The sequence below is a fragment of the Siniperca chuatsi genome, linkage group LG3 (genome assembly GCF_020085105.1).
Source record: "Siniperca chuatsi isolate FFG_IHB_CAS linkage group LG3, ASM2008510v1, whole genome shotgun sequence".
Taxonomy (NCBI): domain Eukaryota; kingdom Metazoa; phylum Chordata; class Actinopteri; order Centrarchiformes; family Sinipercidae; genus Siniperca; species Siniperca chuatsi.
The window spans coordinates 2,456,576-2,478,375 of record NC_058044.1 but is presented as its reverse complement, the minus strand read 5'-3'; the positions used below and the strand labels follow the sequence as shown (position 1 = coordinate 2,478,375).

Genomic DNA, 21,800 nt, shown 5'->3' with positions numbered 1-21,800 from the left:
GTTTTTAGACGCTCTAACAGCATTTCATTGATTATATTTCAACTTGTAGTTACGACCTGCTTTACATTGAAATATTGTCATTGAAATGCTGTTGAAATGTTGTTTACATGTAACAAACACATTGAAAAAAAACAGTTTTAACCAAATTTTGTCCACTTGGAAATGCAAAACACCAAATCAGTGGATAATTGATTAATGGATGAAAACTAGGATAATGCCTTTTGATAATGCCCCCCTGAGAAATGGTCAATTTCGTGCGTATCCTGGCATGCAAAATAAGAAATGATTTACACTACAAGTATTATAAGAAGGCAAAACACAAATCAGTTAGTAAAATAAATTTCTATTAATGTTTACATCTCATAAAAAACAGCTTCAATATAACCCTTTATCATACAAGGATAAAGTCACAAAACTTCCTTCAAAAATCGGGCAGTTTAATTTTTCTTGTTAAGGACAAAGACAATGTTCCTAACACTGTCTATAACCTACACCAGTCGTCGTGTCTTCTGTTAAATTTGGAATTTAAAGCAACACGTCCAGGTCCAGTTATTTCATTAAACATCAGTCTTTATTATGTGACTCCTGCAAACATTCATCGCTGTTTCTTTCCAGAACTCAGTGCCGTTCCTCGTGTTCCTGCCTCTTTGGATGAGTCACTCTACATTTTTACAATCTCTAGTATCTGGTCGATTGGTAAACAAACACCAGCTTGTCACAAAATACCCCGAGTGCATCACACCGTGACCTAAGGTTCCCCAGCCCTATGACCCTGGTTTGTCCTACTGCAGTTGCAGACACAAGTCTTGTAAGAGACAACCAGGTATTTACTCCAGGATTTTAGTGTGAAATCACACCTGACAGACTGTTCGGGACTGATTTTACACATATATAAGGTGCTGCCTCTTTCCTCTGATGTCTAAAGGCACTGGGTTTCTACCGTTAAAATAAGGATGAACGGAGAGTCTTTCACTTAAACATGTAAGAGAATCATCATTTTTTTCCGCTCTGTGAAGCTTTGAATCAGGTTTTCAAGGATTCGGGGCTGTTTAGTGGCTCGTCACGTCAGTTTGTGAAGCTAACGTTAGCTCGGGCAGCTACAGTGTAGATCTCTCAAAGAGTGTCAGGTCGTCAGTCAGACACATCATCAGATGTGAGTCACCAACAGTTTCTCATTGTTTCCATAAGTTGATGACTATGTAGCTGTTATCACTGTGTAATATCTTTTTAAGTTCCTGTATTTTTCTGTAATTTGATAAATTGTTTTAACTTTAAAATTGACTTTCAACCTAGACAACAATAAAATGCATCAAATTTATGCTTGTAGACGTTTGATGACGTAGACCACCAGCACACGTCTGGAGCATAATTTAGAGATAATAATCGCAATGTAAATCACAACTCCAAAATAATGCAAATATATGTTATTGCCACAATTTTAATAAGGCTGATGTTGCTCAATATGCATCAATAAATAATCAAACCTGTGTTAAAAGCAATAACCTGTATCCACTGATGTGCATTACATCAGACAGAACTCCTCATATGTGTAAAACTGTTGTTTTTAAGCTGAGAGAAGATGAATGATAACACTGAAGCAACCATTTTTCTCCACATCTACGACCACCAGAACCACCTCAGCTGGAGTCACCGGACACCAGCTGCTCAGATGGAGGTCAGCACTGATATAAAATCGATGTTGTCCTGTGTGGGTGGGCCAGAGTACCAGGGACACTGCTGCCTGTTGACCTTTCCTCAATGTCATTTTCAACACACCGCCCCCCCCTCCCCTCCTTCCCTCTGGCATTATCGACAGCTCTCTGTTGGCCGGTTCAGGGGCATCGGTTTGCCCGATCAATAGAAAACACCCCCACAAAAACACCTCCGGAGAGGAGCAGGGGCGAGTTTCAGTCCCTCACAGTCCAATGAAAACCAAGAATCCTTCACCAAAACAATAAAAAGTACTGAGCAGGCATCGGATCGCCTCCGGCTGCAGAGCCGTGATCTTGTCGGTGAAGCTAGAGAGCTGCTGTTAAAGGCTGATGTTGCTGTTCTTGCTTCAGTTCTCAAACTTGTAATGCAACTTCAAGGACTTGATATATCCCAACTTCGGTGTATTCACAACATACACTTACTGTACTCAGGCCTAAAGCTTATGAGCGTGTTTGCATTGAGCACATAATTTACACACTGTATTTGGGCGGTTATTTTGTGACGCTGCCACTGTACCGGTGCTGGACAGAGTAGTTGATCAGCGTTTCTTTTATTCAAGTACCAGTTCATTTAAGTTCTGTCAGAGAATTGGGAAGCCGTTGACTACAACATTCAGCTTTTCCTCCATTTTGTTTGAAGTACTTCTACATATCTGAGAGGAGTAGAAAACAACTCTGCTTCTGTTTCATTAGAGAATCAAACAGAAACTTAAACTTTTCTCAACTTTCCTGCATCGCGCTGCTGAGGAAGTTTGCTTCTGAGTCCTCCGACAGAAAGCGGAGCTAATTTTTGCCTTGCGTCATTCTCGTGAATTTGAATGCTGGACCATTTGTGCAGTCTGTGCTTATTTGCCTCATACATTTATGTTTGCATTTATTTATTTGGCAGATGCTTTTGTCCAAAGTGATGTACAAATGAAGTACAATGTATGCCACAACAGATCAAGGAGAAGCCTCGGGGGGAAGAGATAGAGAAGGACTGAAAGACAGACAGATAGAGAGAGAACATATGAGGTTAGTAAGTACTCTGGGACGAGGAAGGTTTTTCGAAGACGTTAGATTCATTTTTTGCTAATTTTCAACTTGCGCAAATGCATCTTCGCCTCAGTTTGCACTGCCTGGGCGAATTCACATCGTGCCCTTTCACGTCTTTCCGTTGACTTTGCATGAACTTGCGCCGCCTCCCGCCTTACGTTCTGTCTGAACACACTGTTAAAGTAGTGGTGTACACTGTGTTCATGTTTCCGCTGTTTGGTGTTAGAAAATCCCTGTGACTCGTGCTCCTAAATCAAGGGTCAAGGTTTGGTTATATCAGTGGTTGGACAGAATGAAATGTTTATTTTAGAGCTGCTATTTTAGTATCTGCAAATACACCGGTGTAACAATAACAATTATTGCAGTACAGGAATGCCAAAGATATGTTTGAAGTAATTTAGAAACGGCGTTTCCATTACATAGTTTGTCCACCACATCATTAAAGACGATAAAGACGTTTTAGTTTGGAGATCAACCTGTTGGCATAGATAATGGTTGGAAAAAGCTTTTTCTGTAGCTTCCATTGCATTAACAGAAAAAAAGACTACCGGTAAATAAATAATCAAAAACTATCAAACCATACCCAGTTCTACTAAAAAGAACACCATCCTTTACTTGCTGTTTTTTGATTGATGTTCAATTCCTTCATCATTTTAAGAGAATATCACAATTACAGATTGTCACCTGAAAAGTCGAAATATCGACCTAGCTTGCAGATGGGGTCGAGGAGTAGTTGGTTGCATATAGCCCCAAGAAGCTCCACCGATCAGTGGGTTAGCTCCGCCTCTATGCAGCCTGAGAGGCAACGACCAGGGCAGAAAATGTCATAAAAAGTACAGCTTACTGCTTTATTTGCAGGCGACCCAGATGAGCGTATCAACATTTTTCTCAGCTCAGAGCTCTCTCTTGGAGTGTATCAGCTGGACAAACAGAGGTCAGTTTAGACAGATTTTAGTGAGTAAATCAAACCGAACAAAAACAGGATTTTAATGTGACCCCAGTGCAAATGAAACCTTTGTCCTACAGAACAGCCTGCTACCTGCTTCTCTCTGCAGCCTGCTGCAGTTTGGGTAAACATTTCACAAGTTGAGCCTATTATCTGGCTGTACGCGGCCGTGTGAGTCGTGTGTTTACCTGCAGGGGTGTGCGCAGCACGAGGCAGTCAAGAGAAAAGGTAGCCTGCTTCGTCAGGTTACCTGCTGCCTACGCTCTCCGCCCGGGACAGAGAATCAGATTTGCTGAGGACTCTGTGGGTGCATTCAAAGCCAACATGTTCTGAGCGGTTTATTCAAACTCTGCGGCTTTTAGTACTTTGTTACAACCGAGTAACAGCATCGAGGTGCCTGAAAAAGCCAAAGAAAATGAAGCCTGCGAGTTCAGACAATGAATACACGACATATTCTTCTCACTGCAGCACATCATGATCACGACGGCGAACTTAAGCCTTCAGTGTGCTGCTCACGCTTGCTGCATGCCTGCTGCCACACCTGCTCACCTGAAAGTTATACCCATACCCGAGTCACTTATTAAGGTCTGTATCGGCGGCAACAACGAGTCAGTGTTTCGGATCAGTGCATCCCTAAAGCTCTCCGTATGCTTCAAATAAACCGGCTCACATGACGTGTCATCCGACCACGTCTAAAGGCAAACGTGTTCTACCTGTTGCGAGCGGCCACGCTGGAGGCGGAGGGGAAGGCCTGCTGTCGTGCCTCTTCCTGGCTGCACCTCACTGCCGCCCTGTCTTTACCGTCTCGACGCCACGAACTGTAGAAATGGAGATGATGGCGCACATCTTCAGACAGTCTCTCCTGGAAGTCCTTCGCGGTGTTGCACTCGTTTGTTCACGTGAAAAGTGACGGATTAAAAAAAGAGCGCTTGAGACAGAAGGTCGAGTCCTGCTCCATGTTCACAAATCTGCACCCCCAACCAATCACTGCGTCGTGATCGTCAGATTGTCGGTTACGGAAAGTTACAAATATTGCCAGATGCTGTCCCCCTCTCCCCCGTTCCAACGTCGGAAAATGTGCTGGGGGCCCACTGGGGAGTTCAGGTGCTGTTTGATGGTCTGACAAGCACTTCATTAGAAGCATACTTAGGTCTTAAGGGCTCGTGAGATGGCCAAGGCCACGTTCAGACCAGACAGCGTGAAAAACGCAGCCTCCTCATTCATGTCAAAACAATCAACAACAAATCAAATATGTTCAAGCACACATTTCTGGTAGATTACTTTGTGATGTGAACATCGTAATTCTACTGTTTGCCTCCAAATCTTTCCAGAGTTATAAATTGCTTCCTCCCAAAAATCTGTGGCCGTTGTGCAGTGATTTATCGTTTGGTAACCCGCCAGACTCATGGATCTGTTTCTCTTTACTCCGGCTCTTTATACTACAGAACATATGCAGTGCATATTTTTATTTTAAATTTCTATTGTCTATTTTAGATTCCTTTTTGCGGGCGGCACTTGAATTTCCTCCTACTTTGTATGTTTTGACCGTTGACCACAACATCAAGGCAAAGTCCTTGCATGTGAAAACCTACTTGGCAATAAACCTGATTCTGATTCTCAAACTGGACTGAACCCGGATCGTATTTTATCGGCTCACCGGTACCTGAAGCATTTTTTCATTGTGGATAGTTTCACCTCTCTGGGCCTCAACAAAGAGAAGGAACAGTCACCCTTTGGTTGAACTGGTCACAACCTGTAGACAAATGCACCCTGATGATGAGTCACAACATACAGTGGCCTCATTTTAAGGGGTCATGAGCCAGAAAGGCTGGGAGCCACTGCTGGGGGAGCCTGCTCCTTTCCTGGTCGCGTCTGTTTTTATGAATGAAGGACAACATGCAAACATGGAAGGGAAATAAAGAAATGGTGGGATGTTGCATGTCGGTCCGTGCAGAACCTCCTCTGCCTGCTCTGCCCAGTCCATCGGGATGCAAACTGCGCCCCGTCGTCTCCTCGCTGCTGCTGCGGCTGTATCGCATCTGCAGGAGGCTGCACACGTTTCTCCTTTCTGTGAAAGCTCTCCGACCTCAACAACCTCTCCATGAGGAGGAAGATGAGGAGGAGGATGAGGAGGGCCCCTGCACCCCCTCATCACTTGAGCCCATAACAACATATCAGCACCAATCCGTATCCATGTGATCAATGCACAAACCTCAGCGGCGGCGCGCCAATAAGCGGCCGATCACAATAAACACAGAATAGTAATGATAAGGTGGGTTATTATTATAGGGTACACGGGTGGGGGGGTACTCACTCGTCTGGGCGCGTGTCCTCGCTCATTTTTTCCCGTTTCACCTCCGGTAATAATGAGCTCCCGCCGCGGCTGCACAGCGCGGTGTCTTCATGTTTCCTCGCCCTTCAGCGGCAGCGGCAGCGGCGGAGGCAGCGGCAGACGCGGCGGCGGATCCGGTTCTCTCCCGCTCTCCGCTCGGCTCTTGAATCCCGAAGTGCGTTATGTTTTCTCGGATCCCCGTCTCTCCCCCTCCTCCTCCAACACCTCCGCCTCCGCCTCCTCCTCCTCCTCCTCTTCTCCTTTCACTTCTCAATTACTGGAGCGCATCCGAAGAGGCGCTTCCGATCTCCTCCTCCACCTCCTCCTCCTCCTCCTCCTCCTACGCCTTTTCTTCCTCCTCCTCCGCCGCCTCCTCTACCTCCTCCCCCGCCGGACCGGACTGGAATGCGGTGACCGAAAATGGTGCGCTGGTATCGGTGAGGATGGCCCCGGACGAGCCCCATCTCCTCCTTACTCCATGTTGGATTCAGTGAGCTCAGGCAGAGCGGAGCGGACTGAGGAAGAGGAGGGGGTGACGTCAGACCAGGAGGACTGCAGAGTGCTATTACCATATAATAACATTAGTAATAATATGAATAATAATAATAATGTAAAGAAGCTATACTGTATTTGTCATATGACAGTAATAATAGGCCTCTGACAGTATTAGTACAAGCACCGATACTGCTAGTAGTAATAACTTTTATTATAGTACTAATAATTATTAAGTAGCATGTAAATACTTAACAGGAGTAAAGTAGAAGTATTAAACATGAATAACTGAAATAGTAGTACTAGCCTGTCAGTAGCAGTTATATTGATCCGATAATATAGATCTAATAATCTAATAATACTTAATAAAACAGGACTTTGACTTGCAGCATGTTTCCCCTGTAGTGTTGCTACTTTGGCTTAAATGAATGAAGTGGACACTTCTCGGTAGTAGTGGCGGTGGTGCAGCAGATCCCGGCTAATATGGGGGAAATAACCTGTGAGTTACTTTGTAATAACAACTGTAAATACTCCGTGTGAATATAATATTGTTATATTTGTCATACTTCGCTCGCAGGTCCGATGCTGCGCTCTGGCGCTTCGCTCTCAGCTTCAAAATAAGAGCCCCAGTTTAAATCCCCATCAGCTGACCGCCAGTCAAACACGCAGCCGCTTTAATGAACCGCTGTGTTTACTGACACCTGGTGGTCAAGTCGTGCAGCCGCAGCCGCGTCTTCACATCTGCACCACAGCTGTTCTGACTACAGTAACCTGCAGTGTTTGCTGTTTATTTGGTGGAGAAATGGTGGATGTGACTCTGCATGTTTCATACTTCTCAGACTATTAAACTGGGATTCTGTGTCTTTATTTGGTCTCGCTTTATTTGGACAGTCCGGTGCAGATACTCGAAGTCCTGCCCGGTGATTTTTAATGCGTCAGTAATAAAATCCAGTGAGCTTCGGGTGATGTTCAGTGGTGTCGAAACAGTCTGCAGGGTTAGAAACGGGGTCGGGGCGGAGGTTTTATCAGCCTGCAGAGTTTCAGCAAACAGACGCACTCTTCCCCTGTACGTGACTTGAAAGGTGGTTTGGTTCAGGATCAGAAATACTTTATTGATCCCCGAGGGGAAACTCTTTTGTTACAGCAGCTCGCCTTTACCTGCTGCTGTAACAAAAGAGTTTCCCCTCGGGGATCAATAAAGTATTTCTGATCCTGATGTTTCTGATGATTGTTTGGTTTAATGGTGTAAAAAAATTGAAGTTTCCTTCTTCACAGAGAACATAAACTACAGCCAGCTTGGGTCTGGGCTGTAGCTGTACACCACGGAGGAGCTATACATGATGTCTGACTACAAATTTGGGGTTTTTTAAAGGCTAGTTATGATCATTTTTAGACTAAATATCATAAAATGTGACTGTTTTATGGGAAATAAGGTTTTCTCTACTAGATGTACATACCTGGCAGTGCAGAGGCCATAGTTCAGAGAGATCATATGTACAGAAAATATAACTGAACATTTGAATTAATTACTAAAATGTGACTTGCTTAAAAACAATGCAAGTTTTGTTTAATGTCTTTCTCCTCTGAGTGGGAATTTGCCCCCCCCCCTGGCTTAGATTCAGAACTCCATAAAACAATCCTTGCACCGCTCCTTTGCTCCACTTTCCCAGTGCCGGTCCATGTCTCTACATATCTCTGCAAAAACGTTATGACTGAAAACAGCTTCGGTCTCAGGGTTGACTCCAAAACTTACAAAGAAAACAATTTAAATTTGGGTTTTACCTTTGCATTATTAGTATATTCCTCTTTTGAAATGTATATAAATATGCATGTGAAAATGTTTACTTTTTGTAGGCTTTTATAATCACATGATAATAGAAATAAATATCGTAAGAGAGCAGAAGTGATGCAGTGTAACCAATCGGAAACGCAACTTGTGGATTCTTGTAATAAAGTCTTAAAGAATCATCCAGTTACAGGTGAAATTATATATATGTGAATACCTGGAGAAGGAAACCTGCGACATGTGCAGTGAATATGTTAGTGAAATGGAGCCTTGTGAGGGACACGCGTGCTTTTATTTTGAAGTTTCTGTGTTGCAGTTGCAGCATCCTTTGGAGGCGGGACATCTGTGTGTCTACTTCTCATTGGATAATTGACAAAGAGTCGGCCTCTGTGGTGTATATAAAGGCTGTGCTTTTACCTGCTCTGTGAAAGAGGATGAAGACCTGGTGCCAGGACTCTGCCGAACTCTGCCGGACTCTGCCGGACTCTGCCGGACTCTGCCGGACTCTGCCGGTTGCAGAAACTGAAGCCAGCTTGGTTTTTTTTCCACATTTGTAACTTCAGCAACAAGCTGGCTGAAGTTTTGACTTCACACTCTTCCTAAAAGTCACTTTGCGTCACCACGATGAGGAAACTCTCTGAAGAGCCGAGCACCCGAGGCGGGTTTGTGATCCGCTGTTCTTTCCTTTGATAAAACAGCCGTTCGTTGCTTTTCATCAGGACTCATCAGAGATGGCGGCTGAAGCTGGCTTCCCCCCCCCCCCGTGTGGAGTCGCTGTTTCAGTACTTCCTGTAGGAGCTGCTGCCGCTTCACGAAGAAGAAGCTTCTTTCAGTTTGACAGTTTTTAAAGTCGTGCGGCTAAACGACGTGATCGGCACTTCCACCCGATACCGAAGATGAATGTCATTTAATGAATATGACATCACGTTACGACTCATATGAAATGTAAATATCAACCATGAAGTTAAAACACACGAGTCCACAGTGACACGAAACTACACCAATAAGATACATGAATATTTGATGTCAATGCATTTATTAATTATGTTACTGTAACATGTTAATGCAGCACTTCTGAACAAACGTACTACAGACTGAATAGTAACACGCGGGCTTCTTAGATTGCTCACATATGAGAGTAAAGCTAAAGTCGGAGGTGCTGTGCTGCTTCGGCTCCAGTCTCGAAGGGCGAACCACCGGACGCCGCTGTGCTTGGTGCGTTTGAACCCCCCCAAAGCTTCAAAGAAAGCTTCGCGAGGCTTCATCGCTAGGATTCGTTTCAAGTGTCATTGTTCTGTGACGGAAGCTAACAAATGTCTGTCACAAAACAGAATCTGAAAACGATTGTTCATTAAAGAAAACACAGACCCAAAAGGAAATACAAGGACGTGTCCAGTGTTTTCTCTTTGGCTCCCAACTCGGGTTAGATCTTAGGGATCGCACGGCTGCTAAAGGACTACAGGGACTCAGTAGGGCACTGCATGCAGTTGGGGGGCGAGAGAGAGACAGATTAAAGGAATGAACGGCAGAGAGATCCTGACTTTTAGCTCCTTGTATGAATCAAACTGGAACAACACAGTGATGTGTCATGCGGCTCTGAGAGCCGATGCTTTGTAGTGAACCAGAAGAGCCGGCTCGCTGCTCGCCTCAGCGCTCAGCCTGAGCTCTGCTCCAGGCAGAACTTTGTTTTGATTGGTCAGCAGTGGCACCGCGGGCCAATCAGATGTGAGGATATGGGATCATACCATTGTGTAAAAACAGAGAGGGGGGTGCTGAGAAGTGGAGCGGCGCTGCACTCAGTGTCGTTAACAGAATAAATGCACAAAATTAGGCAATTATAAGGATTCTCGTAAAAACACTGCACATGAAAGGGTTTTCAACACACAAACCGTTCATTTTTGCAAAGTTATGGTAAAATAAAGGCCTACAAAAAAATCCTAAATGAAGAGCCGTTCAGGAGTCGAAAGAGCCGGCTCTCTGAAAACAGCCGAACTTGCCATCACCAGAACAACACTGGATGTTGTTTGTTCTGTGCGACAGATTTGTTGTAACGATCACTGCGGCCTCTAGGGGGCACTAACGGGACATCAGACAAACCTGCAAAGCACAGGAAGTAAAAGACTTTTCAGAGGAAACAATGATACAGGGATTAAAATAAGAAACTTTTTATTAGTTGTAACTAATGACTTGGGTTAATAAATCGTGTTGCTTGGACGTTGTGATTACATGGACGGGCCACGGAGACGCCTCTGCACATTAGCTTACAACTGATTTATAAAACATTAGTAAACGATTGATAAACTCTTAATAAAGTCATTAGTTAAAACATATCAACCCTTTTATAAAGGGAGCCTTGTTAGAGGCTTGCTAGAGAAGAAACTTGTCCAGAACAAGTCCCTCAACTTTAGGATTATTGTTATTATTCTGGAAAACAGCAGAGCTCTTTTAATAATCCCATGATGTTACTATAGTGTGTCTGTGGTGCTAAACGTTACAATAACTGCATCATGAACTCCTTTAAAATCAGCAATAATATTCCTAAAGGGACTTAAAGGGTCATTTTACTGTGATGTTTCCACTTTCACTCTGCTCAGTTTCTGTAGATGATGATGATGATTATTATTATTATTATTATTATTATTATAAGGTTACAGGTGTGAACAGCTCGTGTTTGGTAAATGTTCAGTCTGATGTTGATTTCTGGCTTTCAGTAAGTTTCAAAGCGCCTCCATCTCTAATCAAAGGTGAGCAAAGTCTTCATGAAGCGTCTTTAATGTGATCCGAGTGCTCTGGCCGGTGTCAGCACTTTACAAACACTAGATGGCGCCGGTGTCCAACAGTTATGATATTGCACACTTGCAAACAAAGTCAATGAACCGCAGTTTCTTTTAACTTCCACCTTTAAACTTTAAAGTGATTTCTTTTTACAAACCCAGATTTCTTGTCCTTCAGCTGTAGTTCACAGCGTCAGGACGAAAGGAACCATGGAGTCCTGACAGACTGAAGACACACGCGAAATCTAAATGAACATTATGTCAGAAACGTGTCGGCCTCAGATGTTCGATGCTGCTGTCGGACATTTTTGCAAAGTGTTTCTGTTCTTTGACTCATTACTGAATGTCGTCAGTGTCGCGGTTACAAAGAGAAAGAAAGGAGCCGCTCATCACACATGTTTGACACTAATTTGATATGTAGCCTTTAATTTGCTGCAGACAATTTATTCTATACTTTTACTCACTAGGGGCCCCCTGTGCTGTGGGTCCCTGTTGACCCCCCATTTCTCCCCCTGGATGTGCACTGTGTAGGCCTGTTATTAGTTTGTGGTCATTTAACTAAGTTTTAATTTAGTTTCACAGTGTAAACTGAACTAACAGATAACTAGATTTTAACTGGGGGCCCCTATGCAAAATGGGGCTCTTAAGATTATGTAATACTGCCGGTGTCACCTCGGGGCCCCCATCATTTCAGTTTATATTGTGCTTTAGTGGTGCATACAGTATTAACTAACACAACTGCAGTTAATCAAATTACCACAAACTAATTGCCACATAAACCTGAAGCCTTCGGGCCCCTTGAAGGTCTGGGGACTTCAGGGGGCCCCTTTGCCCCTTTGGTTGGTGATCCAGCTCCGCTTTTATTTGATAGAAAAAATTTTTATCCACAATTTTTTTACTTTTATAGGAGTTTTATTCCGTTGTTGTATTTAAGGACTTGAGAAGTTCCTCCTTATTTGTCCTAAAAATATTTGCCCCCCCATCCAGCGCCCCTCGCGGCGGCGCGCCTTCTCACGTCTTGTTGAAGCTGCGGGGACGCGCAGGGAGTCTCTTCTCCTTTAAGTGAGAGAAGAAACTATCCCCCTCCCTCCCTCCCCCTCCTCACACCCGGACGGCCTGCTCTGAGGGAGGAGGAAGCCGCACCGCCGGAGCTGCGATGGGGATTTGAACGCACCTCCGCGCAGAAGACAGCGCCGCACGGCCCGGCTCAGAGCGCAGCGGGCGGGTCCGCGACACTTTAACCGTCCGGTGTGGATGTAACCTGATCGGATTCGGCCTGCAGACGGAGCGGTTGGTTGTTGCTTGGAGCTGGAGGCCGGGAGCAGGACAGCGTCTGCCCGGGGCGGTGCTGCTGTTGGCGGAGCGTCGCCGTCGGTCTGTTCCCGTGGAGAGCGGAGCGGAGCCTGCAGGGAACTGCTGCCGCCGCTGCTCTCTGCGTGTTTGTGCGTTTCTCTCCGCGGCTGGACTCGGTTACACACGGGATTAACTGATTAACGCTCCGGTACCGGGGAGTTGGATGAGTGTTTTGCCCCGCAGGAGTCACCTGGAGTCCGGGCGGAGAGAAGGGGCCGATGGCGCAACGGGTGCGTAAAAATCAACTTTTATTAGAGCGCGGAGACTTGATGAGCGCGTGAGGACGGTGTGTGTTCAGCTTTGACTTCAGCTGCAAGTTTGGTGTTCAGAGCAGGACTCAGGGCCCAAAACTGAGTTTGGATTTGTGGAAAATAGTGAACCACCTTTCTTCAAACCGACACAAAACTGAGAGGAAACCGGATTTAAACTCGTTAAACTAAGGAATAAATTAACCTTTTTTAAAAAATATATATATATATAATTGTTTTTATTAATATTAACGTTGTGTTTTATAGCTCATTAATATTTATAATTTTAATGTCACAAACTTATGAAACAAACGTTCCGCCGCGCGTAAAAATAATCCGTCTAACTTTTCAACTAAATTTCATAGTTTTCTTTTATTTAAAGTGATTTTACAACCAGTTTGTTCTCGTATTAATGGATTTATTATAAGCACATTTCCACAAAGCGCCTGCCTCAAACTAAAACTTTAGATTCAGTGAAATAATAATAATAATAATAATAATAACTGCAGCAGTGAAACGTCACGGAGCTTCACCGTCACATTCAGAGAAAAGGTCGTTTCTAAAAACTCTCTGACAGTAAAACCTGCTGCGATTTGTCACAAATATTAAGATTTATTTAGTTTTGTCCGTCCTGACCTTTGGGCCTTACAGCTGATTTATGAAGAAAGCCGGAAAATATGAAATGAACAAAAACATTTTATTCCGCAAACAAAACCTAGTTTTTAATCAACTTCCCAAACTTTTTTTTTTATTTTTTTTATTTTTTTTTATATCTTGAAACTAAAATGAAGCTCGCGGCCTGAAGTTAGTGAGTCGCTGTTCGCACTTTATAAACTCACAGAAACACTTCATCTGTCACAGTCTGAGTGTTTCAAATTAAAACGTTTGATTTCGTTTGTTTCGCGGCTCATAGTGACGGAGCTCGACAGTTTGAGGATTTCTACAGCAAACAACCGCGTAGTTCACGAGTGCGTTTTATTGATTACTGATCGGAAAGCCAACGAGCTTCTTATTAAAGCTCACGTGCCATGCTCTGTGGCTGATCAGCCTTTCAGTGGAGAGCTGGAAGAAACTAAACTGAAAATAAGGAAACCAACAACACCAGTGGAAATATTTTAAGCAACAACAAAAAATAAATAAATAAGAAGAAGAAGAATAAATTCATATTATTCAAATAAAAATCTTAATTTTGCTCCCAAACCACTTTTTGTGTGCTTTATTAATGTGGCTGCACAGTCTCTAAACTTTTAAAGAAAATCATCATTATACAGAGATTATATAAATATATCAAGTTGTTTTTAGAAGAATAAAACTAAAATCCTGTTTTTGATTTTGGAATTTAAACAGATTTTTTTGCTCACAGTGGCTCTGTTGTGTTTTTGTTTTTTTTTTGTTTCTTTGGGGATTAAACATTTTTTCCAGTCCTAATTATTTAAATGAGTGCGAGCTAACCTGTGTATTTTAAAGAAAGAAGAAGAAATAAAAGCACCTACAGGCGCACATAAAGACCCACAAATACAGTCTTCAAAAGTGAAAAGTAAATGATAATCTTCTGTTGCTTCAGTTGAAAAACAAATTGACTCCTGCTCAAATAAATACTTCTTACCTTGTGTTCATAGATTTTAGCGTTTAGTCAAGTTTAAACTCGTATTGACTTACTTTAAAAACCTCTTTCTATCATCTATCCTGCAGAGAAAGCCTGTACATACTGAAAGTATGCAACATACTAACAGTGTAAACATTTTACAGCAATTCCTGTTTTCTGAAGATACAGTCGATACTTGTTTTCATTACACAGTGAAGTAAAAGTTATTTTTGGGAAAACGTACATGGGGGTGGACAATGAATATGAATATTATTCAACAATGCAGTCTGATATTTACAGACTGCATCGTGTTTTGGTGTGTTTGTGTTATTTTGTCCACCTCCTACACACAGTTTAATGCAAACACAGAGAATTCCCCTGCAGAGAGACGCCGTTTCAAAAAGCTTCCAGCTGTTTTTAGGGAAAGTTAACCTGAAATGTATGATTTATGTTTTCATTTTTAGGATTTTATCTGAAAATTGATTTGTTTTGCTGTCATATCATTTGTGTTTTTAAAAAAAGGTGTTTTAAAAGTTAACAACTCTTAGTTTTTCCCATAATATCACAGGATTGATCACGTTAGACCAAATAAACAGGGGGTGGACATAATAACAGGAACACCCGCACAATGCAACAAATGCTTGAAGTGAATGAAGCTCAGTTTAGTTTGTCAGAGAAGACTTAACTCCACTTTGTTGTCAGATGTTTGTGTTATTTTGTCCATCCCCTTTATTTAATCCCAAAGTAGGATCGTTCTTCTACTTCAAGACGTGTTTTATTGTTTTATTTGTATTATTTATTTTTTTCTCTGGACAAAATAATCAGTGATCAAAAATCTTATAAGACTATGAAAGTATGATTTTTAAACACAGACTGGGTGTTTTAAAAGTTTAAAACTTATTATTTTGTCATATTAGACAAAATAAACAGGGGGGTGGACATAATAACAGGAACACCTGTAGCTTGTAATCGGGTTTTATTGACACCGTTTGTGAGAGGCGTTGACTCTTCTCTCTCTCTTTCTATTGGATTTCATTATATTCTCATGTGTTAGAGGTATTTTTCCAATCAAATGTTATTGGGGTGTACACACAGTATTACACACCTCAGTCTTCGTTACAGAAGGGTCAGGGTCTTGTTGCTTTTAGGAACAAAATCAGTTAAGTCAGCGTTTCTTTTGCTGAAAGTAGCATTGATTTGTGCGTCTGTTGATGTCAGTTTGTGTCATTTTATTGGCTTTTTTGTATTTACTGAGACAAGTCTATTAAACGTCCTCACGCTGCTTAGAAACCCTGAGCACAGTTTGTTTCACCACATTTATCGTTCCCATTTTGAGGCGTTTTGACCTCCGCCGAGGTCAGCGAACAGCTCCTACAGGACAGCTCAAGAGGTCAAAGGTCACGCATCGCTTATCTCTGTGTTTCAGTATGAAGACCTGGCCCAGTACGGGCTGGAGGGGGTGGGTGGGGTGTATGGAGACCCACACCACCATCACCACCACCATGCCGCTGCCGCCCGCTCTCTGCAGGCCGTGCACCTGACCGCCGCTGCTGGTCCATACCCTCCACACCAGTACGCCCAGTCCACCCACAGCAGCAGCAGCAGCATGGCCGCCACAGCCGGGGACGCCGTCAAGAGGGACAGAGACGCCATTTATGGGTATGATGATGTTACTGTAAAAAAAAACAAAAAAAAACAGGACTGATGAGGGTCTTCTGTAAAAATAGTTTCTTTGTGTAATTTCATGTTTGATTTATCTGAGCTGTTCCATTCCAGGCCGAGCTGAGCCAGACCAAAGTTATCTGTATGTTAGTGCGATGGAGTGAAGCCTGCTGCTGGCTCGCAAGGAGGCGAAAACTGAAACAGACTGTTCATCAGTGGTGGAAGTGTATTCAGATCCTTTACTTAAGTTAAAGCACCTCAATGTAAAAATGCTCCACGACAAGTAAAAGTACACAAAGTACAGGAAAATGACTTCTGTCATTCTGTCATTGTATCATTAAAAGTGAGAGGTTGAGCTGCATTGTATTTTATATGCTCATTATTATTATTATTAGGTTTTGTAGATAATATCTTTATATGCAAAGTAACTACAGCTGTTAAATAAATGTAATGCAGTAAAAAGTACAATATCTCCGAGGCACAAGTGCTTCAAAATTATAATTAAGTACAGTTCTTGAGTAAAAGCGCAGCACCTTTTCAGTGTTAACAAATTTAGAGCAAAGGCCACGTGGCTCTTTCTTTCTTTCTTTTAATAAGATTTATTATGTCCAACCTCAGCTCCTGTCATATAGATTACTCCTTTAAAAACACAACTTCAGCTTTTGACCTGCAAATTTTTAACACTGCCGCACTCTTTGAAAATTAAAAACATTAACAAACACTAGTTTTGGTTGCTTGTTGACTGTCAGAGCAGCAGGATCCATTCTGCTCCGTCAGCAGCTACAGCTGCTCCACTTGTTGCTTCTGGCGTAAAGTCGCAGTGTAAAAAACTTCGTCAAATCAACTCACTTGATTTCCCTTTTAATCACTTCATAATTGTTTGATCTGCTGATTGTTTTCTCAATTTATCGATTTAATTGTTTTGTCTATAAAATGTCAGAAAATAGTTAAAAATGCCCATCCCCAAGAGCCAAAGATGACATTTTCAAATTGCTCATTTTATCTGGCCAACAGTCCAAAGATATTCAGTTTACCATCATATATATATATATATATATATATATATATATATATATATATATATATATATATAAAAAAAAAAGAAAAGCAGCAAGTCCTCACATTTGAGGGGCTGCAAATGTTAAAATATATTTAAAAATAACTGAAACGTTAATTATCAAAATAGCTCTCTGGCCATGTTTATTTGGGCACAATAATCAGAGTATGGTACAACTCCAGTTAAGATGTCGCCTGGTGGGTTGCCTGTCCATGCTACAGGGCGTAGTCCCATTCATTTCTGCTCACGTTTGTCTCCATGTTATATTGTAATTTAACCTCAAACCTCCTTCTGCCAAAGAATGTTTGGAGTTCCTCATGGTTCGATTCTGGGGTCTTTTCTGTTTTCTCCACATAGGCTTCGCTTTGACAACATTATATACAGTGTGTCATGGCATTTTAATTTTAATGCTAATGACGGTCAACTACACCTTTTTGATGAAACATTCTGACCTTAGCATCACTGAAAGACTGCCTGCTGGATTTATTAAGCTGGGTGTCAAATCACTTTCTTCAGTTAAATTGAAATTTAATTGAATTTTTTTTATTATTCCACATTCAAATGGATCTTTCTCAACATTCAATCCAGTCCAGTCTGTTCAATTTACCACAGGAGATCCACTTACTTTAGTCAGCGTAAACTTTTAAATCTCGAAAAATTGTTTCAGAAATAAAACTGTGAGTTTGCTTCTTTTAAACTAGTTTTTAACTCATCCTTGTGTTTGTGTGTGTTTTCTTGTTTTTAATAATGTAGCCACAATGAATAATAAAGGTTTTTCTTTTTGTTTAGTTTTGTGCTTTAACAGCTGTGTGCCTTCATTTTAGGGGTAATTCATTCCCTTTCTTGAGGACGGTTTGGTGGTGCCATGCAGATCGTTTTGGTTTTGTTTGTCCAGGTTTTCAGATTTCTGCCTCCACCCCAATACAATGTTTGTTTCCCACCAATGTAAACAGTTTGGAAGAACACTTTCTACTGCAGAAATAGTCCCAATGAAAACCATTGACCCTTTTTTTAAAATTGTAATAATATACTGTGAGAACCACAAATAAAGTTCCAGTCACCGCCATTGTATTGGGGTGGAGACAGGCATTTTAGGGCTGGATATCGCCAAACCTGGGCAAGTTTACTGTATATTATTTAATGTACTGTATGAAACACTCCTTTTTAATTTTGTTTTTAGTCTGTAAAGTCTGTTTATAAAAGTGCTCTAAAGATGGTTATTCTAAATCTGTGTGCCACTTGAATGTTTCTCATGGATTTTTAGGACAGTTTGAGGCAACAGGAAACTTGTGATACAGTTTTGCACTTTGAGCTGATCCCTCCTCCTCCCCTCTCTCTCTCTCTTTCTCCTGCAGACATCCTTTATTCCCTCTGCTCGCACTGATTTTTGAAAAATGTGAATTGGCGACCTGCACGCCGAGAGAGAGCGGCGTGACCGGTGGAGACGTCTGCTCCTCGGACTCCTTCAACGAGGACATCGCCGTCTTCTCCAAACAGGTACAGGAACACACATTTCATCCACGTGTCAGCGTTAATGCAGAACAGATCTGAAGGATCAAAAAGGGCCAGGGCCGGATTAATCCTCTAAGGGGGCCTCTGGGCAAAAATGAGCTGTGGGCCCCTACTGACCCCCCCCCCCCGTCCATGTTTATCCGTCTAGAAGTATTCAAATTGTTTACTTAACAAAAAGTAGAAATATAAAAAGTGTAAACATACTCCATTAAAGTAAAAATGTGCTTAAAAGTAAAAACGTATTAGCAGCAAAATGTACTTTAAGTATCAAAGGTAATAGTACACTGTGCAGAATATATAATTGGATTATTGTTGTTGATGCAATAATATGTAAGCAGTATTTTAATTTAACGTTGTAACTGGTTGAGATACATTTCTAAATAAAAAAAGTTTATACACTGTTGTGTTGGGTAGTTTAATTTATAATAATGCTTCATATTTTATAAATTGATCGGATTTTTATATAAAATCTGCAAAGTAACAGCTGTCAGATAAATGTAGTGTAGAGTAGAGTAGAAGTATAAACTGGCATCAAATGGAAATATTTAAGTAAAGTAGAACTAATTCAAATTGTACTTAAATACAGTTGAGTAAATGTACTTAGTTACATTCCACGACTGATATTAGTTAGTAATTAGTGTGCGGTAATTTAGTACGTATTTATTTAGGTATATTCACCGTTATGAGAAATATTAACTGAAATAATATTAAGTATTTAAAACTAGAAATTTAACTGAATTCAGAAAAAAAGTTGTTTTCTGCCAAGTAGGTTTCTACATACGAGGAATTTGCCTTGGTGTTGTGGTGCGTAACAGTCAAAATATACAAAGTAGGAGAAAAGACAAGCACTGCAAAAGAATCAGGAATATAAAATAGAAATTTACAATAAAAATATGTTAAATACATCTATTGTAAAGTGAAAAGAGCTGCACAGTGTTTAAAATCAAGGGGATGGAATGTGCAAAATATTGGGGCCCATCTACAAGATGATGTAATAATGCAGGTGTTAGCTTAAGGCTCCTAGCATTTCAGTTTATATTGTGCGTTAGTGGTACATAGTGTTACCAGACAAATTTTCAACTGACCACTTGTTCGACCCGTCTCCTGAACAGAGATTGTCCAATCATAGCTTAGCAACTGTAACTAAGCCCAGCGGGTCTGTAAAGGTTTGGATTTCTGTCGAAGCGGTGCGAGTGGAGCTGTAGTGAGAGATACTCAGCATTTTAAGAGTTTGGAGGGTGGTGTCTATTTTTTTTCAATCACCTTTCCAAAACCAAAAACAAGAAATGCATTAACAGTGTGTTAATCACGCTGGTGGTACATGGCAGCTCTGGCCTTCTCTTTTAAGTTTCTTTCCCCTGGGATTTTTGCCTTTATAGGCAGAGATAGACAGGAAATGTGGGGACAGGGGGGTGGGACATGTTGAATTCAATTTTTATTGATATAGCGCCAATTCATAACAAGTTATCTTATTGCACTTTACCTATGGGGGGGAGGGGCACAATGCAAATTCCACCCAGGATTTTAAAACTAATAATAATAATGTATTGTAGTGGTAATATTAATAAAATAATAATAATAGGAATGATAGTGATAGTAATAATAATAATAGTAATAAGACTAATAATAACAGTTGTAGCAGTTGTCGAGACATGAGACAAAGAATCGAAGTGAGGTTATGTGGTATGCGCTTTAACCATTTCATTTGGGGAAGTTTACAAACCAGCAACCCTGGCATATCTGTTATTCGAGTTGGGGTGACTTTCACCAAACACATTGGTTAGTCCTCATCCTAAAAGCCTTTTGTGACGTTAAAAGTCGAAGCATACTGAAAAAGAGGAGCAATAAAGCAGTAGCTGCCTTGCTTGTCCAAGTGTGTGCACTAAACAGTCAAACAGAGTTGTTAGAGTGAAACAAGAGTTGAGTTACAGTTTTCCTTATCGTACTCAAAACACTAGGGCTAACTATCTCTACGCTGCAATACAAGAACAGTGTTTCTTTGTGTCTTCTACATGGGTCATCAACTGGTGAGGATGATGACTTTTTGCATGGGCCAGTTAGCTTTAGCTTCAGCCTTTTAGCATGACGTCATATATGTAGCCATCAAGTGCATATTTAAGACTCCTCTTATAGCGGTTCTCGTTTTAAAACAAGTCAGCTGGACACATTAAAAAGTGAGCTGGAGACAGTTTTCAACCAACTCATGGAGCTAACAATAGCTTAATTGGCTAGCTAGCTACAGCTCTTAAAATCATTCATCTTTCAGTCATTTCAGCTGGCAAAGTCAGTAGATAGAGACACAGAAATGATAAGCTGCGTTTTGTCTTGCTCTGTCTGAAATCAAGGACCTATTGTTTCAAAGATTATTAAGAACTTCGATGGTAAATCTGCCAACGTTATCATTGGTGGTTGGGGCTTTGGGCCCTATGAGGGTCTGGGGCCCCGGGGCAGTTGGCTGTCTTGTTTAATAATTATAATATTCTGCGTCTAGATCCGATCAGAGAGGCCTTTATTTTCATCAAACCCAGAGCTGGATAATTTGGTGAGTTATTATACTGTTATTATTACACTGTACTGATTTTAAATACTATTATACTATCAATTAAAAGTGTTGCTTTTTGTCTCATTTGTACATCATTATCATTTGGGGTTTTTTTTATAGATGATCCAGGCGATACAAGTGCTGCGCTTCCACCTCCTGGAGCTGGAGAAGGTCAGAAAAAAACAGATTTATCTCAGTGACCTTTGACCTTTTTATTGATCAGCTGTTTAATATAAAGTAATGAGATTAAAGTAAAGATGCCCACTGCTAATCCAAGTTTAAACCTGAACAAAAACCATTGTAATCCTATAATATTGCTATAATATCACTGTTACATTCCTATAATTTTATTTACTATATATTTACATTTATTTATATATATTAGTATATATTATATATTAGGTATTATATATTTTTTATACATACTATATATTTGTTGTAATCTTTGTTTGCAGTGACCATTAAGAGACTATTTTGATCTCTTATGGAACTATGCTATCATTTAAAAAAAAAAAGTACTGACTGTGTTAAGATGTTTTTTTTAAATACACATTTTATTTCCAGGTTCATGAGCTTTGTGATAACTTCTGTCATCGATACATCAGCTGTCTGAAAGGGAAAATGCCGATCGATCTGGTTATAGACGACAGAGATGGAAACAAATCGGACAGCGAGGACTTCATCAGGTCATCAGGGAACAACATGGATCAGGTGAGCTCACCGTCGCTTCCTGGAAACTGAAATATATTCTGCTGCTGATTCCC

The 21,800-nt window shown here is 41.2% G+C and overlaps 2 protein-coding genes across 3 annotated transcripts in view; one reads left to right on the top strand and one right to left on the bottom strand.

Moving 5' to 3' along the window:
• Positions 1-6,523, bottom strand: part of spred2a (sprouty related EVH1 domain containing 2a) — a 32,048-nt gene extending 25,525 nt beyond the window's left edge. The window contains exon 1 of one of the 2 annotated variants that reach the window (XM_044189441.1): positions 6,008-6,523. Coding sequence is in view for 1 of the 2 variants with exons in the window: in XM_044189440.1 (XP_044045375.1) it covers positions 6,008-6,033 (26 nt within the window). In the remaining variant the exon portion in view is untranslated. The remainder of the gene's footprint in view (positions 1-6,007) is intronic. The other variant, XM_044189440.1, reaches the window with a different exon arrangement.
• A 5,657-nt stretch (positions 6,524-12,180) lies between these two features.
• The window catches only part of meis1a (Meis homeobox 1 a), a 50,574-nt gene continuing 40,954 nt past the window's right edge, over positions 12,181-21,800 (top strand). Inside the window, exons 1-6 of the mRNA XM_044189438.1 lie at positions 12,181-12,660; positions 15,690-15,922; positions 18,338-18,479; positions 20,986-21,036; positions 21,157-21,207; positions 21,601-21,747. Coding sequence (XP_044045373.1) covers positions 12,649-12,660; positions 15,690-15,922; positions 18,338-18,479; positions 20,986-21,036; positions 21,157-21,207; positions 21,601-21,747 — 636 coding nt within the window. The 5' untranslated portion in view covers positions 12,181-12,648. The remainder of the gene's footprint in view (positions 12,661-15,689; positions 15,923-18,337; positions 18,480-20,985; positions 21,037-21,156; positions 21,208-21,600; positions 21,748-21,800) is intronic.